General features: G+C 34.8%; 1 protein-coding gene across 5 annotated transcripts in view; it reads right to left on the reverse strand.

Annotated features, from left to right (window-relative positions):
* PHKB (phosphorylase kinase regulatory subunit beta) overlaps positions 1 to 27,086 on the reverse strand; it is a 242,117-nt gene that overhangs the window by 168,049 nt on the left and 46,982 nt on the right. For all 5 annotated transcript variants that reach the window (XM_020985103.2, XM_020985102.2, XM_078150090.1 and 2 more), the window contains 2 exons: positions 18,726 to 18,825; positions 8,634 to 8,741 (listed from right to left, as the gene is read on the reverse strand). In XM_020985103.2, the coding sequence (XP_020840762.1) occupies positions 8,634 to 8,741; positions 18,726 to 18,825 (208 nt within the window). The remainder of the gene's footprint in view (positions 1 to 8,633; positions 8,742 to 18,725; positions 18,826 to 27,086) is intronic.

Consider the following 27,086-nt stretch of genomic DNA (forward strand, 5'->3'; position numbering starts at 1 on the left):
CATTTGATTAGGAAATCTGCTTCAAGCAATGCTGTTAAAAAATGTCACTACAACATTTGTTTTCAAAGATTTATTTGCAAACTCTAGATTTAAAGTACTTTTGCTCAGGATTAGAGTTTCATTCTATAGGCAATTAGAAGGTGCCAAATTATCTGCAATGTACATATGTAAACGAAAAAGTTATTGGCAAATGACATATTAACATGTCAGTAATGACATAAACAGTAGGACAGACATCTAGAAAACAGTTCTTTCTGACTCTCCATGAATAAAGTATTGATGTAGCTACCTGCAGGGATGTATTCATTTTAATCAACAGGACAATATGTAATATAAATTATATTAATGGACAAATGAGTTGCTTTCTTATTTTAGCTTAATAGTCTATTAAAACAATTGCTATCATATGGTGAGCCATAACATCAGAGAATATTAGCAAGAAACAATGAACAAAATGATATGTACTTTAACTGAATAACATTCTCATAAATCTCTGTGTAGGGTGAAAAGAGAGGTGAAAGTGGCAAGGACATTAAAATATTTGCTTGAAGTTGAGACAACTGCTGTTATCTAAGTCTTGACTGTGCTTTTTGTGTCCCTCCCACAAAGAATTTATTGAATATTCTGGCAGGGAATCCTTCAAACCAAATGGTCCTGCATAATGTATAAGTTAGAACATTCCAGGGCACATCATAGCATGGGATCTATTCATCTATTTCTTTCAGAGACCCTGGCAACTACATATTTCTCCAGGTTGCCCTGAGGGACTTTGTTCAGGCTAGCCCTGTAGCTAATGTTAGTTCAAAGATTCTCTCAAGTTTTCATGAGTCTAAAAAAGAAGAACTAGAGCCAGTAACTGTTCACTGTCTTCCCAGGCTGATTCAAGTAAATACTTGAATGGTCTCTAAACTGACCCAATTCTGAACAGATTTTTAAGCCTGACCAAATGAGTCCAGAGAAAACTCTAATACAGAACTTAATGGATTTGTTATTTCACTAACATGGGTACTGCAAATTGCAACCCATTCGATCCTTTTCGTCCTCACTGAATCTTAATGCTCCTTAAACACAACATTCCATCACCCATCTCTGTGTATTTGGTTGAGCTAGTCCTCATGGATAGAATGCTTTCCCTTCTCACCTCTGCCTCTTGGAATTCATACTTTCTTTCAAAATTTAGATTAAGACATTCTATATGAAGTCAGCCTCTGCTGACTTCCCTCATGAAACTATCATGTTATATTCATTTGACAATTCCAATTATCTTTCAGATATCTTGAACTGTATATTCAGAAGACATCAATAAACTCAACATGTCCAAAACTGAACTCATTTTCTTTCCCCCTAAATGATCGTCATCCCCACCCTCCCCCAACTTCCCTATTAATGTAAAGGGCAACATCATTTTCCTAATCCTTCAGGCTCACAATCAAGGAGTCATGCTTGATTTCTTAACAATGTGAACAATCACCCAATACCAATCTATCAACAAGGCCTGTCTGTTTGACTTTTGCAAAATCTCTTAAATACACTCTCTTCTCTCTTCTGACACTGCCAGCATTCTAGTGCAGGCACTCAAAACCTCATGCCTGGATTACTGCAACAGCCTGGTGAGTCTGCCTCCCTCAAGTCTCTCCCCACTCTAATCCACCCTCCATTCAGCCACCAAAAGTCATTTTCCTAAAGCTCAGGTCCGACCATGTTTCCTTCTATTTAGTAAACTCCAGTGGTTTCCTATCACTTCCAGGACCAAATACAAAATGTTCAGTGCGGCATTCAAAGCCCTTTACAATCTAGACCCACCACTGTAACCTTTCATCTTCTTACATCTTATTCCTACCACAATACTTTTTGACCCAGTGAAACTGGCCTCCTTGCTGGAGCTCTGAGAAGAAAAACAAAATATACCTCTTTTCTCACAATTGGGGGAGGGGAACTACTAATAAACTAGCATTTATTGAGACCGCTAAGAAAGAATAGTGTGTACATTTTGCATTGACTGTTTTTGGTTTAACTATTTCTCCCTGTCACAAAGATTTATTGAAAGAGAGAACAGTAATAGGAAATTATTGCAATATAAAGACAAATGGCATCAATAAGACATATTTTTAAAAGTCAAATAATCTCATTGTAGTCTCCAGTTAAAGAATTCTGCAGATTTCCCAGAGATCATCAAATAACAGTAAGAAATGTTCAGAAGAGAAATAATATTGTAAAATGATATTAAGAATGCAATTAAATCAGAGCTCTCAAAGCCGAATTAAAAAGAAAACAAATAGCAGTTAGGAAAAAATAAAGAATACAATAGAGAATCTATCTCAAAAGTAGGCTATTGGTAAGGGAATAACAGGTATGAAGGAAAAAGACAGAAGTGGAAGAAAATTGGGCAAAAGAGAAGCAGAAGGCAACAACCTTAAAAAAAAATCTATGCAAGCCAAAAAAAAAAAATTGACCGGTTGATAGTGATAAATAAAAATTATAGGTTACCCAGAAGAGCAAAATTAATAAAAGAATGAAAAACCATATTGTAGGAACTAATACAAGAAAACTGACCAGCACTATTGAATATTACAACAAACTGAATTCAGATAACAACAAAATTCTAATCAACCAAATAAGATAAATCAAAACTAAATAAAATCTAAACAGATCAGTATCAGGGGGAAAAACCCAGCCATGACATAATAAGCCACAAAGTGATTAAACTTAAAAATTTATTGTTTAGTACAAACAACACATTTTGCAAATATCCAGGAAGAAGAACTTCAACTATACAGAAATAATTAAAAATAGCCAAGAATAATTTCAGAGGCATAAGAAATTGAAAGAGATAAGAAATACCATACAAACAAAAGAGCTCAAGATAGATCCAAAACAACATATCCTGCAAAGTCATGTCTAATTATCAATGAAAATAGTTAGACCTCAAAAAAAAAGAGTCACTTAGGGCATTCCTCAGAAACAAAGATAGATGAGCAGAATATTTGACTTGAGAAACACTTGAAAAAGAAATATATGTGTGTGTGTGTGTGTGTGTGTGTGTGTGTGTGTGAGTGTGTGTGTGTGTGTGTGTGTGTGTGTGTGTGTATTAATTTGTAAGATACTTGACGACAGGGATTATCTTTTGGCTCTTTTTGTATCCCTAATGCTTAGTGCAGGGTCTGATACAAAGTAGGCACTGAATAAATGTTTACTGATTGATTATTGATTAACTGATAAGTACAATTATCCCAAAGAGATAAAGACAATTCTCTCATGTTTGTAGGTTATTGTTTAAAAAAAAAAAAAGAAAACTAACTTAAAGAATAAAAGGAGATCAAGAGCCAAAAATGATTTAGAATGCTAACAATTTAAAACATCTTAAAGCAGTGGTTTCAGACTCTAATAGAAATAGATTCCTGCATGTTGCACACTGAGAAAAACCACAAATTATTATCTCTGTTGTACTATGTCTTTATTTAATTTTTAAAATACTTCCTTATTACATTTTCATCAGTTTATGGGGTAGACCTTCAAGTTTTACACCTCTGTCTTAAATAATCAGAGTAGGCAAGGAAGAAGAGTTGAATTAATATTCCTCAGACTAAATACTGGGCTTCCCTGTATGTAAATTATGAAGGGAAAACAGGGGGAAACAGTGAATAGGAACAGGGAGGACTTAATGATGGTCAAAGAACAGGGTAAAGGAACACTTAATACCTATCTGAAAAAGAATAACAATGACACAATATATCAGATTTTCTAGGATGCAGCTAATGCATTCCTCAGAAGAAAAAATTTAACTCTAAAAAAAGTACTAATGAAATAGATAAAACATCAATAAATTGAGTATGCAATTTAAAAAATTAGGGAGAGAAGTGGAGCCAAGATGGCAAAAGACAGCTTAATTCTCCCACATTCCCCTCAAAACAACTTAGAAATAATTCCTCAAGTCAAATTTTGAAATGGCAGAGCCAACAAAAGGTCAGGGAGAAAGAATTCTTCCAATTTAAGACAACTCAGTAGGTCAGCAGGGGAGGTCTGTGACACCAGGGTGGGGCTAGACCGGAGTATACATAGGAGCAAGCCCAGCAGCAGGCCTTGGAGGTGGCTGCAACAGTGGTAGCAGAAACAGTAGCAGCCATCTTTCAATTGATATAATGAATAGGTTCTCAAAGAAGAACTGGAAATTGTTAACAAACAAAAGAAAGATTGTTCCAGGTAACAAAGAGAAATTAAAATTTAAATAAAAACTCATATAAAATGAAACTAACCAAAAATTAGTTATAATGGCCAAGCTTGGTACTGAGACAATGCAATTTCTTTCCTTCATTGTATAACTGAGGGACTATAGTATGGAATCATGGATGTACTGTTGGGTGTTTGACATGCTGCTTTCACTGAACTACTTTTCCTTTTAAAATACCTGTAAAACTCAATTGAGTGCAGGAAAGTAGGATGAGGAGCAAATAAGAGAAGGGAAGTGGTGCTGATAGAAGGGGTGACAGATTGGGGGACACAGTAGTCAGAAGTAAAACATCTTTGAGGAGGGACAGGGTGAAAGGAGAGAGAGAATAAAATAAATGGGGAAAATATGATGGAGGGAAATACATTTGTCAATATAACTGAAAAAATTTTGAAGCAAGTTTTTCTCATACAGGCCTCATTTCTCACATACAGAGAGAAATAAGCTAAACTTATAAAAGTAAGAGCCATTTCTCCAATTCATAAATGATCAAAAGATATGAACAATCAGTTTTCAGATGAAGAAATCAAAGCTATCTACAATTATATGAAAAAATGCTTTAAATCACTAGTGATTGGAGAAATGCAATTCTGAGGTACTATTCACTCCTATTAGACTAGCTAATGGGACAGAAAAATAGAATGATAAATGTTGGAGATGTGGGAAAATTGAGTCACTAATGCACTACTAGTGGAGTTGTGAACTGATTCAAGCATTATGTAGAGCAATTGGAAACTGTGCCCAAAGGCCTATAAAGCCATGCATATCCTTTGACCTAGCAATACTACTACAAAGTCTATATCCCAAGAGGGGAAAATAAATGTAACAAAAAGGAAAAGGACCTGTATGTACAAAAATACTTATATCAGTTTATCATCTTGGCCAGTGGGGTCAAACTCAAATAGAAATGGGCTGTAAGATGACTTAGAAAATTATCTACTAGGGGTAGCTAGGTGGCACAGTGGATAGAGCACTGGCCCTAAAGTCAGGAGGACCTGACTTCAAATCTGGCCTCAGACCAAACATTTGACACTTACTAGCTGTGTGACCCTGGGCAAGTCACTTAACTCCAATTGCCTAACAAAAACCAAAAAAGAAAAAAGAAAACTACCTTCTAATGTTATCTTTTATGTATTTTTATTTATTTTGTTCACTATTTCCTAATTACATTTTCATCTGGTTCAGGCTACACTTGGGAATGTTGTTGGCCACATGTCTGACACCACTGGTTTAGGATACCACACATGTCCCATATGAGTGAGTCAATGAGCACATTCAAAATATAGATGGATAATGATCTGGGGCCATAATTGAATACAAAGAGGAATGTGAGGACTGTAATTAAGAAACTGCACATCACTTTTAGTGATTTTCCCCCCAACCCTCAAACTCCTCCCTAAAATAAAATCCATTTTTAAGCAATAATAGTCATCTAGAGACATAATATAGCTATGAGTCAAGGTAGCAAAAAGCCACAAAGCTGGAGGTGGGGGTGTCAGTCATTCAGTGAAAAGAAGGAATGAAGAGCCCAAAAGCTACACTGGTGCCCTTGTAATGTTAAGAGAACAAAAGGAAAGCTTTTCTAAAGTTCATTGGGAAGATTCCCAGTGTAAGATTTATAGGAAGATCTGTACCAAAAACCACATATGGCGAAAAGTTATGAAGAGGACACAATCTATACAGTGTCGAGACAACCTATACTGATGAGATGACTGCTCCTTTGAAGCCCTGAAGGACCTGCACCTAATCCATTGCGCTTGAGTCCATGTGAAGACACCAAAGGTAACAGACAAAGCTTAAGTACTGCATTAGTGGTCATGAAGATGCACGAAGAACGAGAGGATAGTGAGTGCTTATCCCAGAAGCTAGAGTTATTGGGTTTATCAAATAGTAGATTACCATAGTCATTGACTACTGTGTCTTGCAAACTTAACCTATTCCTCTGATCCAGCACTCTATTTCTTAGCCAGTATCAAGTAGTTTTGATGATTGCTGCTTTATAATACAATTTAATACTATAGTAACCTACTATTTGATGAACCCAAAGACCCCAGCTTCTCTCACTATTTGACAAAACTGCTGGAAAAACTGGAAAAGAGAATAGCAGAAACTAGGCATAGACCAAAATTTCACACCATATACCAAAATAAAGTCGTAGAGGGTTCATGATTTAGATATAAAGGCTGATACTATAAGCAAACTGGGAGAACAAGGGATAGTTAACCTGTCAGATTTATGGAGAACAGAAATTTATGACCAAACAGGAGATAGAGAACATTATGAAATGCAAAATGGATAATTTTGATTACATTAAATTGAAAAGTTTTTGCACAAAGAAAGCCAATGCAACCAAGATTAGGAGGGAAGCTGAAAACTGGGAGAGAATTTTTACAACCAGTATCTCTGATAAGGGCCTCACTTCTAAAATAGAAATCAAATTTCTAAGAATACAAGTCATTCATGGTCTAAGGATATGAACAAGCAGTTTTCAGATGAAGAAATTAAAGCCATCTACAGTCATATGAAAAAATGCTCTAAATCACTATTGATTAGATAAATGCAAATCAAAACAACTCTAAAGTACCATATCACACCTATGAGGTTGGCCAATACGAAAAAACAAGAAAATGATAAATGCTGGAGAAGATGTGGGAAAATTGGAACACTAATACATTATTGGTGGAGTTGTAAAATGATCCAATCATTTTGGAGACCAATTTGGAATTATGCCCAAAGGGCTATAAAAATGTGCATAGCCTTTGACCTGGCAATAGCACTTCTAGGGCTGTGTCCCAAAGAGATCATAAAAATGAGAAAAGGACCCACATGTACAAAAATATTTATAACAGCTCTTTCTATGGTGGCAAAGAATTGTAAATTGAGGGGATGTCCATCAATTGGGGTATGGCTGAACAAGTTGTGGCATATGAATGTAATGGAATATTGGTGTGCTATAAGAAATGATGAGGGGGCAGCTAGGTAGCACAGTGGATAGAGCTCCGGGCTTAGAGTTAGGAGGACCTGAGCTCAAATTCAGTCTCAGACACATAACACTTACCAGTTGTGTGACCCTGCAGAAGTCATTTAACCCCGACTGCCTCACCAAAAAGCAAAAAAAAAAAATGATGAGCAGGCAGACTTTCAAAAAATCTGGAATGACTTGGATGGACTAATGCTGAGTGAAGTGAGCAGAACCAGGAGAATATTGCACATAGTAACAGCCACACTGTGCGATGACTGACTTTGATAGACTAAGCTCTTCTTTGCAATGCAAGGATGGGTCTATGACATCTCCAAAAGTCTCACAATGGAAAATGCTATCCACATCCAGAGAAAGAACTATGGAGTTTGAATGCAGATCAAAGTATACTATTTGCTCTTTTTTTCCCCTTCTGTTTTGTTTTGTTTCCTCTTTTTTTGTGGTTCCTCCTATTGGTTTTAGTTCTTCCTTACAACATGACTAATGTGAAAATATGTTTAATAGGAATGAAAATGTAGAGCCTATATCAGATTGCACATCGTCTTGAGGAGGTAAGGGTGGAGGAAAAGGGAGAAAAATTTAAATCTCAAAAGCATGTGGAAGTGATTGTTGAAAACTAAAAATAAATTAATAAAAAAAAAGACTATCAACTGTGAAAGAATTAGTTACTCTTATCAAGACAATGACCCAAGATGATTCCAAAGGATGCCTGATGAAAAATGCCATCCACCTCCAAAAAGAAAACTGATGAACTCTGAGCACATGTTGAAGCATACTTTTTCTCTCCACTTTCCACATTTTTCTTTTCTTTTTTTTTATATGGAAACATATTTTGAATGACTTCGCATGTATATTACTTGTCTTCTAAAGGGGTGGTAGAGGGACAGGAGAGAGGGAGAGAATTTGGAGCTTAAAATTATAACAAATGAATGCTAAAAAAATTTTTTTAATATAATTGGAAAATATTTAACAAAATAAAAAATGTTTGAAAAAAGAAAAAAAAAAGAACTAGAGGATAGCTTCGAGCAGATGGGAAATATCTTCTGTGATGGTAAGTGACCACACCAACAAGAGTGAAGAAGAATGAAGGAGGCAAGGACATCTGCACTGTTGGAGAGCATCTCCAAAATCATGAAACCACAATGTCGTAGCTGGTGCTATACACTGACCACAAAGCAGAATGATGGAATGAGCAGCATATTCATCATAGAACAACTAGATATACAGGCATTCAAATAACAGGATCTAAAGCTAGATGGGAACTCAAAAGATCACCTAGTCCAAACCTCTCCTTATATAGACACTCATTTCCACAGGCTGCTCTGCTAAAAATAAGTATACCTCTTAAATAAGAAAACTTGAATCATCTACTATTAACAAACATCAGAAATTTTAAATGTAATTAACACAAGATAATTTTCTTTTTACCTGAAGATGACCATATTCCTCATAGGAAAAAACTTCATCTCCTGTATGTACATTGAAAATAGAATGGAGGCATGTTGTTGGGCGAGGATCTTGCTTAAATTGCTGAACCTATAAGCAAAAACAAAATAAAATGAAAATGAGGGAAAACATTTGAACATTTATCCAAGCTTAGAGACCTCCAGTTGTCTTTTTATAAAAATTTCCTAGTGAAGACACTCATGATTTATATAAATACTGCAAGGCAGAAACATACAATATACTAAACTGGATTATAGTCAAGAGAGGAAGCAAGCATTACAAAGAAAGAGCTCATAAATGCTAACTTAATACAAATAGTGAATACTGTTGCTAAATAGTTACTATTTAGTAAATACAACATCTTAAGTATAGGGTGTGTGTAAATGTAGCAGTTATGGCTTATCTAAGTTGCATGCTCTATTTCAATTTCAAAATCATGTAATAGTTTATCCTACATTGAACTTCATAGATCACCATTTCATTACACATTGCTATTTGTAAAAGCTTACATAACCCTAACCATGGAGAAGTGCTTCAGGCAACAGTTACTGCCTTACTCTGATTCATTAGCAATTCTGTACCCAACAAAAGTTTCAATGCATAGTTTCTCCCTGTAGATAGCAAATTTCAATCCATGTTTCCACTTGAAGTTATTAAATTCCCTCCCACACCTGCTTCTTAATATTGAGGCTATCTAAATCTTAGAGTACAAGGATCACACCTTTTATTTATTTTATATGACGTTATGAGCATGTAATGAACATTAAACAATCTATCATTTGCTTTATGTCTTTGTATATCAAATCCCTTCCATTAGGATGAGGGCATGCTGTAGATGATTTACTCAATAAAAAGCAAATTATTTTTTTTCTTTGACTAACTTGAAGGAATGACTTAACATTTGTGTAGTCAAGATTTTGCCATGCTAATCATACAGATTTTTTCTAATATGTTAAGGTGGCCAGAAAGGAAATTTAAATATTGTCTTGCCATGTACCTTATATACTTGCCCAACAATTTATAAAAGATATGACTAATGACTGACAGGGTCATGGCAAAGTAGATAGAGTGCCAGGCCTGGAGTCGGGAAGACCTGAATTCAAATCTGGCCTCAGACACTTAATAGCTGTGTGACTCTGGGCAAGTCACTTAACTCTGTTTGCTTCAGTTTCCTCATCTGTAAAATGAGCTGGAAAGGAAAATGGCAAACCATTTCAGTATCTTTGCCAAGAAAAGCCCAAATGGGGTCACAAATAGTCAGACATGACTGAACAACAACAATGGAGCATAAGGACTTGGGTGGAAGTGTGGACTTCTTCCCCACATAAAGTTGTCATCTATTCCAGGTTATCCCTAAACAGTCTAGATACTAGAATATCACTCCAATTAGATCTCCTCAAGGTCTGAGCAACTTAAATCATGTGCCCAGGTGAATTACCTATCATTTAAAATCTAAATTAGATATCACTTCCTCTAGGAAGCCTTCACTGATTTCCCTGATTTATAAGGACTTTTCCTCCCTAAGACCTCACATAGAATCCTGTATTTAGAGCTGGAAGGGACTCTAGAGGCCATTTGATCCAATGCATTCATTTCATTTTATCATATGGGAAAGTGAGGCACAGGCTTACCACAGGTGGTAAGCCTCAGAGGCAATATTTGAACTCATGCACTGTGACTCCATGGCAAGTGTTCTTTCCACTACACCATATGGGCTGCCTACAAAGTACTTTGCTTTATAAGTCTGATGAATTTCTTCCATGATGTTGCTTATTGTACCTATGTATACCCTATAATCTATTATCTATTATACCTACAATCTATTATACAACCTATTATCATCCGATAATACTTACAGTATTTTACCTGAGCTCTATCACCTCCAGTACTTAAAACAGTATTATATATGTGTGAGATAGAGGGTGGTTGTTCTTAAAGAAGCCAGCTGCATAACTATGGATAACTATGCAGCTGACCTATCATCTGCCTCACAAAATTGTTGTGAGGATCAAATGAGATAACACCCTTAACACAGGGCCTGGCACATATTAGGTGCTCAATAAATGCTTGTTCTCTTCCTTTCCCCTACTTTCTACTCACACTATTGTACCTATCCCTCTACGTTCTCTGCAACCTTCTAGGCTTCATCAGAAAATGTTCCTGAAGTATACGTATACTTTAGTCATCCCATGTGGATCAAAAAGGGCAAAGAGTTTAACATTTCATAAAGCAACTATTGCTGCAAGCATGTTAATTTGCCATTTACAACTATCTTCACTACATGTAAGAACTCAGCATAAGAATTTGAATGTAATTATTACATCAGGAGAAACAAAAACTGCTAAATGATTAAAGACACCCAAAAGAGAAATTGCATAACTGTGCTTTGAGTTTTGAAGCTGTTAAGATAACCAATTTAAGATCTCAAAAAAACCCCAACTCTATAAATTTTAAAGATTAACAAGGTATTGTGTCTGGCAATTTAAAAAACAAAACATCAAGAATGCTTGAAAGTCCTCTCCAGGGGAAAGAATGGATTTTCAATGAAATAGAGGACTTTCAAGCATTCTTGATGAAAAGACCAGAGCAGAATGGAAAATCTGACTTTCAAATACAAGACTCAAGAGAAGCATGAAAAGGTAAACAAGAAAGAGAAATCATAAGGGACTTAAAGTTGAACTGTTTTTCCTGCATGGAAATATGATATTTGTAACTCATGAGACCTTTCTCAGTATTAGGGTAGTTGGAGGGAATATCTATACACCTATATCTATCTGTCTCTATCTATCTATACATATACATAGACATATATATGTAAATATATATAAGAGAGACAGACAGAGAGACAGACAGACAGACAGACAGAAAGAGGGCATAGAATGAGTTGAATATGAAGGGATGATATCTAAAAAATAAAATTAAAGAGTGAAAGAAGAATGTACTGGGAGGAGAAAGGAAGAGGTAGAATGGGGTAAATCATATCACATAAAAGAGGCAAGAAAAAGCTTTTACAGTGGAGGGGAAGAGTGGGTTGGTAAGAGGGAATGAATGAACCTTACTCTCATTGGATTTGGCTTAAGAAGGGAATAACATGCACACTGAATTGGGTATAGAAATATATCTTACCCTACAGGAAAGTAGGGGGAAGGGGATAAGAGAGGGGGGATGATAAAAGAGAGAGCAGATTGGGGGAGAGTTAATGAGAAGCAAACACTTTTGAGGAGGGACAAGGTCAAAGGAGAGAAGAGAATAAATGGGGATGGGCAGGGATAGGATATAGGGAAATACAGTTATTCTTTCACAACATAATTATTATGGAAGTGTTTTGCATAACCACACATGTATAATCTATATCAAATCACTTGCCTTCTCAGTAAGGGCTGGTGGGGAGGGAGGAAGGGAGAGAATTTGGAACTCAAAGTTTTAAAAAATGAACACAAAAAAAATTTTTACATGCAACTAGAAAATAAGATATGCAGGCAACAGGGTATAGAAATCTATCTTGTCCCACAGGAAAATAGAAAGGGAACGGGATAAGAGAAGGGGAGTGGTGATAGAAAGGAGGGTAGATTGGGGGAAGGGGTAATCAGAATGCATGCCATCTTGGATAGGGGGAGGGGAGAGATGGCGAAAAAATCTGGAACTCAAAATCTCGTGGAAGTGAATGTTGAAAACTAAAAATTAATTAATTAATTAATTAATTAAAAATGGAACAAGGACAACAAAAACTCTTAAGTGAATAGTCAAAAGAGATCTTTAGCCAACACTTCTATCATGCCAAGAAAGTAGAGCTGAAAATAATGATTAAAGGATTCACTTCTTAGACTAAAGTCAACACAGAAAAAATATATTCCCTTAATTTTGCTGAGAAATTTTAACTTGTTTCTCCTAGAAGTCTATCATTGCAAATAAATAATTTCTTTTCTTTGGGCAAAGGTAAACTAGTATATTTGCAGCCATTATTCAGTCACAGCCTTTAGATATCCAACTGGAAAAAATTCTAGAGTTAAGGAAGTCCTGACAGGGCAATATTTGTAAAACTGTACTGATATTTACAGTGCCTTCAACCTTCCACAATTTGGCTGCAATCTACATTTACAGCTTTACTTCATAAGATGCATTCTTATGTTACAGATAAATAGAACTACTAGCCATTCCCCAAACTCAATATGCCATCTCTCACCTCAGTGCATTAGTATAAGCTATGAACTCACATGCCCAAACTGTACTTCTTTACCATACCCACCTGTTAAAGTTCCCTCTTTCCCCACAAGGCTCAGATTGAGAGCTACATCTTCCAAGAAGCCTTCTATGATGTCCCCAAGCTGAAAAGTCACTTTCCTTACTCAAATTTTCCTATAGCACCTAGGGTTTAACTTAGAGGACAAAGAAATATGAGGGGATACCTGACACTACTGAGCTCTATATTATAATACAATACAGGGTGACCATCCTTTACTATGATAACACACTATAATCTTTTTAATGGGACCTGCATGCCTAGATCACTTATAATCAGGAGAGACTTTATACTCCCTTATGAATTACTAACATTATCATAAGTAACAAATATGCCTTAAGTAGCTATTCAAGCACAACAATACTCAAAGTAAGTTGGGATCCTAAAGACCAGTGGTCTCCAAAATCTGGGCACATACCCTTAGGGAACTGTGGTAGGATGTCAAGTAGTATGTGATTAACCTATTAGAGGGCAGGGATATGGGTCATATCCTCCTTTCCATAGCTGATTATAGGCTTATCTCGAACACAACTCCACCTACTCCTTTCCATCCATTATATCTACACACACTACACCCTGACATCACACCTCTATCTCCTAATTCTAGAAACCTGTGGCTATTCAGTTCCAGGCAGTTATAACCTAAATAATCCAGACACACCCAGTAACTATATCAACAAAATAACCCATTTCCTCCACCACATATCCTGCCAACCCTGCCCCCCAGATCACCTCATCGCTACAGCATATTTCTCTCAAGAGGCAGATCCTGCACACCAGGGCAGTGGCTGATAAGATACCACTCTTTTCCTTTTTGGTGTGACCAAGTGAGACACATAGGGCAAGGAGGCATGGATGGGTTGAAGTTTGCTTTTAGCTCTTGTTACATACATTTTCTCTCAAACCTATTCCTCTTCTAAACTTACCTATTTCCATTAGGACAACACAATTTTCCCAGTCACTCAGGTTCACAACTTTGGTATTATCCTTAACTCTTCATACTCCCTTAACAATAAATATCTAATCAATTGCCAAATCTTGTCATTTCCATCTATAGAACAAATCATCCAAATTATTCTCCCTATTCATGTTGTCACCACCCTAGTTCAAATTCTCATCATCTCTCATCTGGTGTACTGCAAGAGCCTCCTCCTTGGTCTTCCCATCTCAAGTCTCCTACTTTTCCAATTCATCCTCCTCAAAGTTGTCAAAAATGATTTTGCTAAAAGGACAAGTCTGATCACATAACTCCCCTACTGAAATTCCAATGGTTTCCCCCATTAATTCTAGGATCTAATATTATTTCATCTTTATCTCATTCTTTTTACTTTCTATATTATCTAAATATTATATGTATAATTATTGCTACAATAATCTATGCATATAATTTACTTTAAAAATAAATATATACATATTGGGAGTACCTACTCAAAAAAATTTTACTGATAAGGATATGTGATATTAAAAAAAAGTTTGGATAGCACTAATCTACATACTTATACTCTTCTTGACCTTTAAACATTTTACTTTTCTGACATTTTGGAAAACGGAAAAGAAGGGATGGTGTATGTATAAAGGTAGGGATGATTAGATAGGGGAATATGAAGGTATGCAAATGTGAAAGTATGTTTTTGTTTACTTGCTTAGGCTTTCAGGGGGAAAACAGAAAGATTAAGTATGTATCTAAGAGCAAAAAAACAACTAATAGAAACAAAAGTTAGCATTAAGGATAAATATTAGTGAATCTTCTCTTTCTACTTTAACTTTTCTCTCTTAGTGACTTCATCAGCTCTCAAGGGTTCAACTTCCCTTTCAATGCAAATAACTCCCAGAGACCAAAAAAAAAAGTGCTTTAGGTCCAAATAGCATATAGGTAACACAAATCATTTGTGCTTTTCTTTCTACTAACAGAGAGATAAATAAATTTGACTTGGATATTTCACCTTAATGAGTAAAGGAATCTTTTCTTCCTGTTCTAAAGAAACAGTCAAGTTCCACAGAAGAAAAAGGGGCAATAATTCTCTACTGTCTCACACAATGCCTTGAAAAGCAGGTGCTAAATAACCAACCATTCACTGGAATTAATAAGGATCTTCCCTTAGGAAGAAGGAATGCTGCAGGAAAAAAAATTTTATCTTCCAACAATCCAATGAACTTGACCTCTACTTTGTTTCTAGGTACTCGGTCACTACCAACACCAACATGGCTGGCAACTTTATGCATTCTGACTACATACACATTAAATAAAATAGGGAAAGGGGAGGCAAGAAATAGCTGTGTTCTCAATAACTACTACATTAAGCCAAAGGATTTGGGAAGTCAGTCACAGTGATATAATACTTATGGGATTTACAAGGAACTTAATAGGTACAGAAGAGGACTTCAAAGTTCTGTTTTATTTAAGAAATGGATATTTTTAAGTGTACTTTATGCTATTCAATGTATATTGTAACTCTGCCAATACTTTAGAGGATTCATAATTTCAAAAATGTGAGTGTTCCCACCAGGATGTATGCCATAGAGCTATCACGTCATTTCATGATTTACTGTGACCAAAAAGAATTATTCACCTAAGGCCAACCTTCTGGTGATAAGTTCTTAGATACTAGGCTGAGCCTTGGATAACATATACACAGTCCATTGTTGGACCTTTAATTCAAGCCTTTTAAGTTTGATGGAACTTTTCAGATAGTGTGTTCTTCAGAGAGAGCCTTTGAGAAGCAAAGGTCATGCCAAAAGGCATTACAAAATATTTAGTGGAGCTTTTTTACTGAACATATTTAAAATGAATCAGTGGATTTTACTAGATGACTCACAATTAGCACTTTATGTGAAGATTTTAAATTATATTATTACACAATAAATTATATAAGTCTAATTAAATACATACTAGTTTTGAATAGTTTAACCTTAGCATATGGATCACTACAGCATATGATCTTATGCTATAATTAAATTTAAACATTTTATCTTTGATAATATTGCATATTATATTATATCCAAAGAACTGATTCATGATTTTACACAACTCATGCCGACTCTGTGCTTTCGCATGATTTTAGCACAGTGGCCCCGATAAGTAGCATAATGCGTCAAGGGTTGTGGAGATGACAGATTTATGTTAGCTTAGGGGATTCAAGATAACATAAGGTAAATCAGTACTAGAATCTGCAAAGAAACAGATAGGACTACATAATAATAGAACAATGCTTGGATATTCCTTGGGTTAAGACCATGTAACAAATGTTTCAGCTAAATAAACAGATGGGGTTCAAGCTACTCAACTTGTTTAGCAATTATTTGAATTTCAGAGCTTTCACATTATTCTTCTAGAGGAAGAAACAAAAGAGTGTAGATTGATACATATTAGACACTAGTAACAAAACAACTTACAAGAAAAAAGGCTAATTGTTAAGCACTCCCAATACATTTAAGCCAATATATTTTTTATATTCAGATATTCCATCATGTCTCATTGCCAGTAAAAAGAATGGCTTTAATCATTACTTCAATGTATTCTGTAACATACTACTTTTAATTTAAGTGTAACATCTGAAAATATTCACTGACAGTGATTTGAAATGTCTAATTTTGTCAGGCAAATCAAGTTTTTTATATATCTCCATATTAACTAATGAATAAATTTATTTGTTCTTCAAGCTAATGGTTTCATTTTCCAAATTCTCAAGGCAGATTATGGTAATTTAGAAAATAAAACTGTAAAAAAAATTTTTAATAAAACTTTTGCCTTCAATTGTAGGTCTTAAGGCAAAAAACAACAAACACAATTGTAATTTCATAGCCTTTCATTTTTGAGAACAGAGAAATAAAAACCCAATATAAAGGTGGCAGATGATAAAATATGTGTAGAATTTTACAGGCAATTGATGCTTAAACAATTATTATATGCCTTGCTTCATGTTGATACTACAAAAGTTAGAAGTTTATATATAACATAATCCCTAATTTTAAGAAATTTAAAAGGTAAGGAATTCCTATGGGAAAGGGGGAATGTTCAATTTCATTCATGTATATAAAGCATGTATTTCTAAAAACTACTAAAATGAAAATAAAACCAAAGTAAAATGGTCAATAAGACATATTTAAATTGCAAAGTTGCAAGATTCATGTCGGTTTCTTGAAAAAGCTGCTTATACATAACCAGGTGTTTCATCTCAATTTTTACAACAAGGTTAAGATTACATCTTTTGTTGTTGTTGTGTTGTTGAGTCACATCTGACTCTTTGTGACCCATCTGGGATTTACTGAAGTGGTTTGCAATTTCCTTCCCCAGCTCATTTTTACAGATGAGGAACTGAGGCAAACAGGGTTAAGCAAATTGTCCAGAGGCACAGAGATAGTTAGGTGTCTAAGGCTGGATTTCAACTCACAAAGAGGAGTCTTCCTGACTCCAGACCCAGCACTCTATCTAAAACTGAACCACCTAACTGCTCCCAAGACTACGTCTAGAGGTGTTGAACTCTTAGCCTGTAACCAATCAAGCCTATAAAACTCCCAAGTGAGCCACACCAGATCACAATGTAACTGGGAAATGTTAAGTGAAATAAATACAACACAACATAAATAATGCTAATTGGTGGTTTCCTAAGTCAACATGCAACCAACAGAGATACAATGCTATTTGAATTTAACCTCCCTGCTTTACAATATTAAATCTTGTGAAAATTGGTACTAGGATAGACTAGTCTCTATAATGATACTTTCTGAGAATAATAATTCTATCAATCAACCTTATACTATATTGCTGTTGCTTTTAAATAAGCAAATAAAACAGAATTTTTCCATTTTGATTCCACTGAAAAAAGAATACTACCTATATTCCACAGCACTGTTCAAAAGGGAAGAATATATATGATAGCCTGCTCTCCAGTAACAATAATAAAGCCATAGAACAGAAGTAGTATCATCTGGTTCTGCAGCATTTTAACTCATTTAGCAAGTATTGTAGTAAACTATAATGATCTGTGTCAGTGCCATATCCCCAAACTAGACAACAGCCTTCATAAAGACAGGTATCTTACTTTCTAGCTTCCCCAATGCTCAGCACAAAGCTCAGTAGAAAGAAGGCATTTGTAAAATGTTCTCGAACTCAATTTCATCCTCTGTGAAATGAGGAATGAGGAGAGACTAAAGCCTAGGAAAGGTTAAATAACATGTCCAAGGAAATATAGCATGTAAGCAGTACATGTGAGATGAGAACACATGTTTGCAGGCTCTCAGTTCAATGTTTGTTCCACTACAAATCACCAAGAATTGAATTTTGATTGTTCTGTAATTTCTGACTATTCTGAAGTAGGAACCCTGAAGTTATCCTCTGTTTCACCTAAAATAAATGGTGGAAGGGGAACTTCGATTTTCTTCTTGAAACAGAAGGAACTGTGTTCACTCACACATCCTTGGGCAATCACAGAAAGTACATACACACACACTTATAAACTTCTATTTCTGAATAGCTATTTCTGTATTTATTAGGTCAATACTCTTTACAGAATAAAGACCTCGAGACTTCTTTACACCTTTGCAAATTCAGCAAGACAATTCAAGTGAAAAATTTTAGTATATGAACTACAAAAATTAATAAAATGACAAAGATAAGTGTGAATTATAATTCTTAATTGATTCTGACAAAAATGTTTTGCTAATTTCTAACAGGTGGGCTCAGGAGGCAGCAATAGCCTTTACTTAACTGGACTGTCCTATAATGCTGCTTTGCTTTTTGAAAGGCAATTTTTCCCCAGAAAATGTTCTAGCTAATGGTTAATTTAATCTTTCAGAATTAACTGAGAAGTTCCAGCCGTACCACACTGTTTTACCTTATCAGCCTGGCGCATGTAGCAGTAGAGAATTCCTCTCATACATTTTATAGCTGAATGCTCCAGCTCATGGGTCCTTCCCTTGTCATCATCAATGCGCCTGGTTGAGAGAGATAATTCACGAAACAAATTGGAAACGCATTTGCAAAGAAAGCAGTGCTTTAGATAATTAAGTATTTAACTATTCAGTTAATCCTGTGTTACAGTGATGTCCACTAATTCTGTCACAGTTAAAGACCACAATTTTTTCTTTCTCTTTATTAAAAAAATTATTATTAATCTTTTATTTTTATAAAATCTGTATTTTCCAATATATCCTTTTCCATCCCCCTTCCCAGGGAGCCATTTCTTTTTGAGAGAGAGAGAGAGAGAGAGAGAGAGAGAAATACAGCAAAACAAACATCAGGGGGGAAAAGTCTAATATACACAGTATTCCAAACACATAATCCATCATCTCTGCAAAGAAGGTGGGAGGTTGCTTCTTATTTCTTTGGGGTCAAGCTTGGTCATTATAATGTTATAGCATTCAGTTTCCCACTTTGTTTTGTTACTATCATTCTTTATATTTACACTGTAGTGTAATTGATCATTGTAGTCATGGTAGTACATACCGTTTTCCTTTTCTGGTTGTGGCACATTTTATGACTTAAATAAATTTTCTCATGCTTTTCTCCATTCATCATGTTAATCATTTCTTATAACATTCATGAACCACAAATTGGCCATCTTCCAATAAATGTAGATCTACTTGATTTCTAGTTCTTTGCTATTACAAAAACTACCACTATACATAGTTTGGTGTACTATGAAGTCAGTCTTTTTGTTCCTGATCTCCTTGTGTCATATACATACAAATTATTTAAATGAAACTTTTTACTTAAACATCAAAATTTTTAAGACAACACAACATAAAATCATGTTGTCTGCTTTACCTTGTGCCACCATAAAGTCATTGTTGGGGTCAACATTTTAAAAGTGCTAAATTTATGCACGGAAATCAGAAAACAATGGAGAAAGCAGAATTTACAGGTAATAATGGACTCTAAATATTCTGCTTATCTGTAGTTCTTCACTAAAAAAAGTCTGAAATATGCTACATACATGTTAAGTAGATGTTTTCTAAGTTATATCAAAACATAACTACTTTTGCCCCCATATTCATTGAGCATTAAATAAGACTCATGATGATTTAAATATACTTGTAAAAAAACCCCAAAAACCTACAACCCTAAGTGTAATGAAAAACACTGCATAATATTCCACAATTGAATTCAGTTTATATTTTTCTCTGTTTCTAGAAATTTGTTTCTTTAGTCTGCTCATTTTATATGCTACAAATTAAAAGTTATAAAGGGATACTCAACTAAATCCTATTTGGAATTTCATTTTGTAGATGTAAAAAGGAAGCTACTTGTTGCCAATAGGGTACATTTAGTAAGGTCTAAAGCCTTTATATAGAGCCCAATAACCTATAATAATTACCCTATTTCCCACGATTGACTGACATACTTTCTTCTTTAAGCACAATTTGTGTACACAGCTAGTACTGGGCAGGAAGAATATCGCTACATTTAAAAGAATAATAAATGACTTATGGAGTGGGATGGAGAAATCAATTTTTGTTGTTGTTTGGATGTTTTTTCAGTTTTGTCTGACTCTTTGAGAACCCTTTTGGAGTTTTCTTAGCAAAGATACTGGAGTATTTTGCCTTTTCCTTCTTCAGCTCATTTACAGATGAGAAACTGAGGTAAACAAGGTTAAGTGACTTGCCCAGAGTCGCACAGCTAATAAGTGTCTGAGGCCAAATTTGAACTAAGGAAGATGAGTCTTCCTGATTCCCAGCCTAGTGCAATATCCACTGCATCACCTAGCTGCCCAGAAAAATCAATAAGCATGCCCAAAACAAATGCAATAGTTGTGACAAATCATTATATGCACACTCTCAGGTAAATGAAAAAAGTACAATATTCATTCCAAAGAATACAATTTCTACTTTTGAGTTAACATTCTTAAAGATTATAACTGTTATTATTTGATATTTGAATAGAAAAAATAAAAATGAAAAACTCCACTGTTAAAGCAATACTGAAAGTCTGAAAGAGTTGGTTATTTTTTCCAAAAATCCTGGAAATAATATTTGAATGAAGATTCTTTGAAGGAAATACATGTTACTATTTGCATGACTTTAACCACATACATCATCTAATAAAAAATAAGAAGCAAGTCTTGAAAATTTTATTTTATCAATTCTTGCTTCATCTTGTTTTATTTTATTGGAAAACTCTTGGGCTGAACTTGAAGTATAAAGTCTCTTTACATTTATAGAAAACAAAAGCAGGTTGGGAGAGAGTAAAGTGAAGAACAAAGTGAAGATCCCAAGATTGCTGGTCTCATGATTCCACAGGAATCCCTCTACAAAGATATTACAAATCTACCACTGGGGGGGGACACAAAGAACAACCTAAATTAGGGAAGAATGAACTGCATCTCTCTCAGGCATGTCAATGAACCTCTCTGGGCCTCAGTTTTCTCATTTGTAAAATGAGGTAGTTGGACAAGATGATCTCTAAAATCCCTTATAGCTGTCAATTTGTGATCCTACATTCTACAACTTTTTGTGAAGGGCAATGAATAAAATATAGATGAGCATCATAAAGGCATTATTTCAGAAACAGGAAAAAGAGTGCTGGCCTTGGATACAGAGAACTGGTGCTAAAATCCCAGTTTTTGTCACTTACTTACTATGTGACCTTGAGCCAATCACTTAACTTCTACAGACCTCAGTTCTCTCAGTGTAAAATAACACAATGTAATTAGATGGCCTCTAAGGTCCCTATCAGTTCTAAATCTGGGATATTTATGAGGTATATGCTATTTCCCTTTATAGAGAAACTAGTTCACGTAAAGGCAAAAATTATTTATATCAACATCTTCTTCCTTTAAAAATTTTTTGGACTTAGAGAATCATGGTAAATGTATGTCCTATGCAAAAATATAATCACAGAAATAAAGCACCCTCTCCTTTCAAATGAAACCAGGGGACAATATTAAAATATTGCCTATAATATTATTATCCAGTTACTTTTTTTCTGAACAAGCAAACAAAAAAAAGAACCTACTTGATTGTTTAACAAACAATAACATGGGATTATATATTTAAAGATGGAAAGGATCTCAAAGATCATCTAGTCCAGTTTCCTCATTTTGCAAGTACAAAAAAAAAGTAAGGTCCAGAGGGACTAGGTACTTGTCCAGGATAACACAGGGAGAAACTAAATGGCAGAACTAGGATTCAAAACCAGTCCTTTAACTCCAAATCCAACGCTATAATTCATCATGAACCTATCTCCCTTTTCCCGTTACACTAAAACTTAAGGTACTTGTTAAATCAATTCCCCAGTCCCATTATCAAGCCATTTGATTTGGATCAAAACTCCAGGTCCACCTATCCTTTTCCAGTTCCTCAAACTTGAAGTCTGATTAATTCCATTTCTCAAAGTCTGAGATTCAGAATCATGGAGAACTGACAGAAATTTTCAAGAATAACTGGCCAAGGGACAGGATCAATTTCATTTTGCAAAAAGAAATACAATCAATAACTACATGAAAAAAATGTTCCAAATCCCTATAATAGAAATCCAAATGAAAACAATATTGAAATATCCCTTACTTCACACTAATAAGATTGGCAAAGATGGAAAAAAAAAAGAGCTAGTCAATTCTGGAAGAGCTATGAAAATACGAGCACATTAACATATAGTTGGTCCAGTAAAACTGGAAAGTAAATGAAAGAACTGTTCTCCAAGAACTGAACCAAAACATGCACAGTAGCACTATTTTTAGTAGCAAATGAGAGCTAAGCATTTTTTTCTCCTGTTCTCAATTGTCATCCTATCCACACAAGCAATTGACCTACTCCTTTTTTGATTCTCCTCTTTCCCTCAGCATAACTACAAGTTTTGTTGTCCTTAGTTCTCACTCATCTAATCCCATTCTGAACTTTAGGAATTCTGACATTCTTACAGAACTTTGCATTCATTACCTGTTACCTGAGATCCTGCTCCCACATATTTCCTTTAAAAAAGCGATTAATTTTATTAACATCAATACCTTGATTTATGAACACTGCTCTCTTTCTGCCTGATCTAAATATCCACCTTTTCTAACAAAATAAGGAAGAAGAAGAAGAAAGCAAAATTAAACACATCAACTAAATCTAACAGTATGTGTACAGTTCCACCACCACATTCCCCCCACTTCCAATTTTCTAAAGAGAAGATGTATTTTCTCATCTCTTTCTTCAGAAAAATGCTAAATTATTATAAGTACATGTATTAAGTACAATTACTATAAGTACGGAGTTCAGTTTTCTTATTGATATTTTGCTCACACTTTAGGTGTTATGCATATTGACTTAGTTCTGCTTTCTTTACTCTGTATTCATGTAAGTTTTCCCATCATTCTATGAAACTCATATTTATCATTACTTATGGCACAACACATTCATGGACCACAATTTGTTTAACAACTTCCCAATCAATGTCCAACCACTTCCCTATCAATGGATACCTATTTTGTTTCTAGTTCTTTGTTACCACAAAGTGTTGCTATAAATACTGTGGTGTGGGGCAGCTAGGTAGTGCAGTAGATAAAGTACCGGCCCTGAAGTCAGGAAGACCTGAGTTCAAATCCGACCTCAGACAAAACACTTTATATTTACTAGCTGTGTGACCCTGGGCAAGTCATTTAACTCCAATTGCAAAACAAAAAACAAAAAACAAAAAACATGCTATAAATATTGTGGTGAAAGTGGGATCTTTCTTTTGGTCTTTGACTCCCTAGGGCTATATCCCTAGAAGGAGTAAGGACCTTTTAATCAATTTTATTGCATAATTCGGAAATGCTTACCAGAAGGCCTGGACCAATTCATAGTCTTACAAAAAGTGTCTTGGTGTACATTTATCCAATTTGATCTTTTCAGGTTTTCATTGAGTGTTTCTCACCCTACCCGTACTGACTTACTCTGAAGAATTATATTCCAATGGGATTCTATCTAACCTTTCTCTGAACCTCTTGAAATCTGTTTTGCCAAAAACCTAGGGTGTAGGTCAGACTATATGAGTAATTGCTACTTTTTAATCACAAACTCCAGCACAGAATTGCTACTATCTCAGAAAGTTCCCATTTTCTCCATTTCAGTAAGGAGTATTACTGTACTTTCCTCATCCTTGCTAGTAAGAATGAGATAAGAAATGGAAGTTACCCTGGTTGGTTCTTCCATCTTTAGAAGAATAAAAATATCTTTCAGAAAGTGGAAGGAATTTATGAATAAAATAATGGATAACTTGATAAAAGGGATTAATATTTTTATAAAAATTAAGTTGGGTAGTTTGGAGGGGGGGTAATCATCAGGTAGAAGCAATACCATTGGGCAGTATTTACTTAAGTCACAGAACGAGTATAAATAGCAGCTAGAAGAAACCATCTTGACTGTCATGCCCCCTGGAAGTCAATTCTCATATGCGGCTATCTCTCCTACACCGAACAAATACATGCAAAAAACAAAGATAAAACCATGTCATAGAATGTATATGGTGCTGAGAAATTTCAGAAGTGATCACATTTTTCCCTGGACTGTTTTTTTGTCTAAGTAAAAGTCAAGGAATGATCCTGGAAAGACTTACATGAATTGATACTGAGTGAAGTGAGTAGAACAGGAGAATATTGTACACAGTAACAGCCACATTGTGCAATGATTGACTTTGACAGACTTAGCTATTCTCAGCAATGCAAGGATCTAAGACAATTCTAAAAGACTCACAATGGCAAATGCTATCCACATCTAGAGCAAGAACGATGGAGTCTGCAGATGGAAGCATACTATTTGCTCTCCTTTTCTTTTGTTGTTTTGTTTTGTTTCTTCATTCTCGTGGTGCCTCCTATTAGTTCTAATTCTTCTCTACATCATGACTAATGTGAAAATACGTTTAATATGAAAGTACGAGTAGAGTCTATATCAGATTGCATGCCATCTTGGGGAGGGGGAGGAGAGAGAGAGAGAGGAAGAAATTTTAAAACTCAAAATCTTAAGGAAGTGAATATTTGAAAATAAAATTAATTAAAAAAACTGAAAAATAAAATATTTGTATTCATCTTAAAATAAAAAGAAAAGAAAATGGCTTCTCTGAATCAGTTTTCTCATCCAAAAACTGAGGAATTTTGAAACTAGAAGACCTCTAAGTTCTGCCATTCTAAGATTATTTAGTGCATTTCACAAGAAAGTTTCTTGATTATTTTACAAAGAGACAAAAGTAGGTTCTTCATAGAGGGCAAAGAATGGAATTCTTGTCTGTCCTGAAGTAGCAAAGTTAGCCTACTGACAGTTGAAAACATGTTTCTGAAATTGTTTAAGTGGTTAAAACATAAACTGATCACTGATTTGGGTTTGCTTTTCACTCCAATATTTACTAGCCCATAATTTAACTCCTCTGAGCTGTAGTTCTGCCATCTATAAAATGATGATAAAATATTTGTATCACCTACTTCACAGGGTCTGTAAACCTTGAAGTTCTAGATAAATGAGTAATTATTGTCAATAATAATTTGTTATGATTCCCTTATATTTTGTAACTTGACATGACTATATGATAATGGTACTGTGTTTCAAAATCTAACAAACACACCTATACACAAATGTATATACTATACATTCCCTTCTCTTTCCCCAAGAGAGCAGTCTCAGAGGTATGGTTTAGGCCAAGATCATTGAGGCTACTGTACTTTCCCCCAAAAATGTGATCTCTAAAAGGCTCAGATGCCCAATGCTAGGAAAACTTTGGATTAGCTGGGGGGAGGGGTTCTGCCCAGAAATCTAGTATTTTTCTTGACATTAGTTTCTAAAAACAACCTTCTTCAGAAATCCATTTATATGGCTGGAAGATAAAATTGCTCTCAGTACCAAACCTGTCATGTTTTTGCACGAAAAGATGGAATTTAAAGCTGTTAGGCATTAAGAAGATCCAGTATACAGTAACAGCAATATTGTTTTAACAACAACTTTTAGCAAATAATTATTTTAAAATATATTAAAAATACCCAAATTAACTATAAAAGACATATGAATAAAGATGTTTTCTGTATCCAGAGAAAGAACTGGATAGATAAATAGATGCATGAAATAATTTTACATATATATATTATGTGTGTGTGTGTGTGTGTGTGTGTGTGTGTGTGTGTGTGTACACACACCTATTTGTGTCTACAGTTAGCCATCTCTGCAGGTAGGAGGATAAAAATATTTTTTTTAATTTACAAAATAACTTTATATTTTAAAAGAATAGCAAATTATACATAATAGATTTGCAGTTTCATGTGCAACCATCTTTTTTATTATACTATGTTATAGAAATGCTTGTTTTATTTCACAAATTAAAATTTAAAAAAAAAATTATCCAGAAGACAACAAGGCGTCTAGATTTGTATTCAGAGTGCATCAGCAAGGACCAGGTGTAAGTCTAGTCTCTGTGTGGCTTTTGTCAGTTAGTATAAAGAGTCACGAGTTTAAAACTAGTAAAGGGCCATAAAAATCAATATTAGTCAAATTAGTGGCAGGGAGGTACCTCTACTAATATTCGATTCTAACACCTCAACATGACATTCAGTCTTCTACTCCAATGCCTCAACATTTTATGGAAGTGATCTTTAATTCCTGAAGACTACCAAAACAGAAATTTGGATGTCTTAATAAGACAGAAAACTGCAGTATGCATCCAGTGATGCAATGTAAATCTAGCACTCAATATAGCCCAGCAGAGAATTATGTATATTTTATTTACACCATATTAAGTTGGACAAGGCAAAAGTTTATTCCTAAATAAATCTCAATTACAAAGCCTTCTTATCTGACAAAAATTCAGTTTACATAAAAATTCCAACTCTAAATGTGGCTTCTACAAATGAATAATAACTGCTAGGCTCTAAATACATTTTTCATATATACTTAATTATGTACATGTTATCTCCTCAGATGGATGTAATCTCCTTGAGGGCAAAAAAATCTTTCATTTTTGTCTTTGAATCCACAGTACCTGATATGAAGTAGGCAATTAGTGCTTGTTGATAAACTGATTCACAACTTAGGTTAGAGGGAGAATTTTTTATTGATATCTCTTGTTTTTATATCACCTTCATTTCCCAATGTATCAATTCCCCACATCCTCCCAGAGAGTAGTTGCTTCAAAGAATTTTTTTTAAAAAATAGTTCAGCAAAACTAATCAATACATTAAATGAGTTTAACTTTAACTCTTCAAAGAAAGGAGGGAGTTGTTATATTTTCATATCACTTCTCTATGGCAATGGTC

Source organism: Phascolarctos cinereus, unplaced genomic scaffold (assembly GCF_003287225.1).
Source record: "Phascolarctos cinereus isolate Bilbo 61053 unplaced genomic scaffold, phaCin_HiC Scaffold_2;HRSCAF=192, whole genome shotgun sequence".
Taxonomy (NCBI): domain Eukaryota; kingdom Metazoa; phylum Chordata; class Mammalia; order Diprotodontia; family Phascolarctidae; genus Phascolarctos; species Phascolarctos cinereus.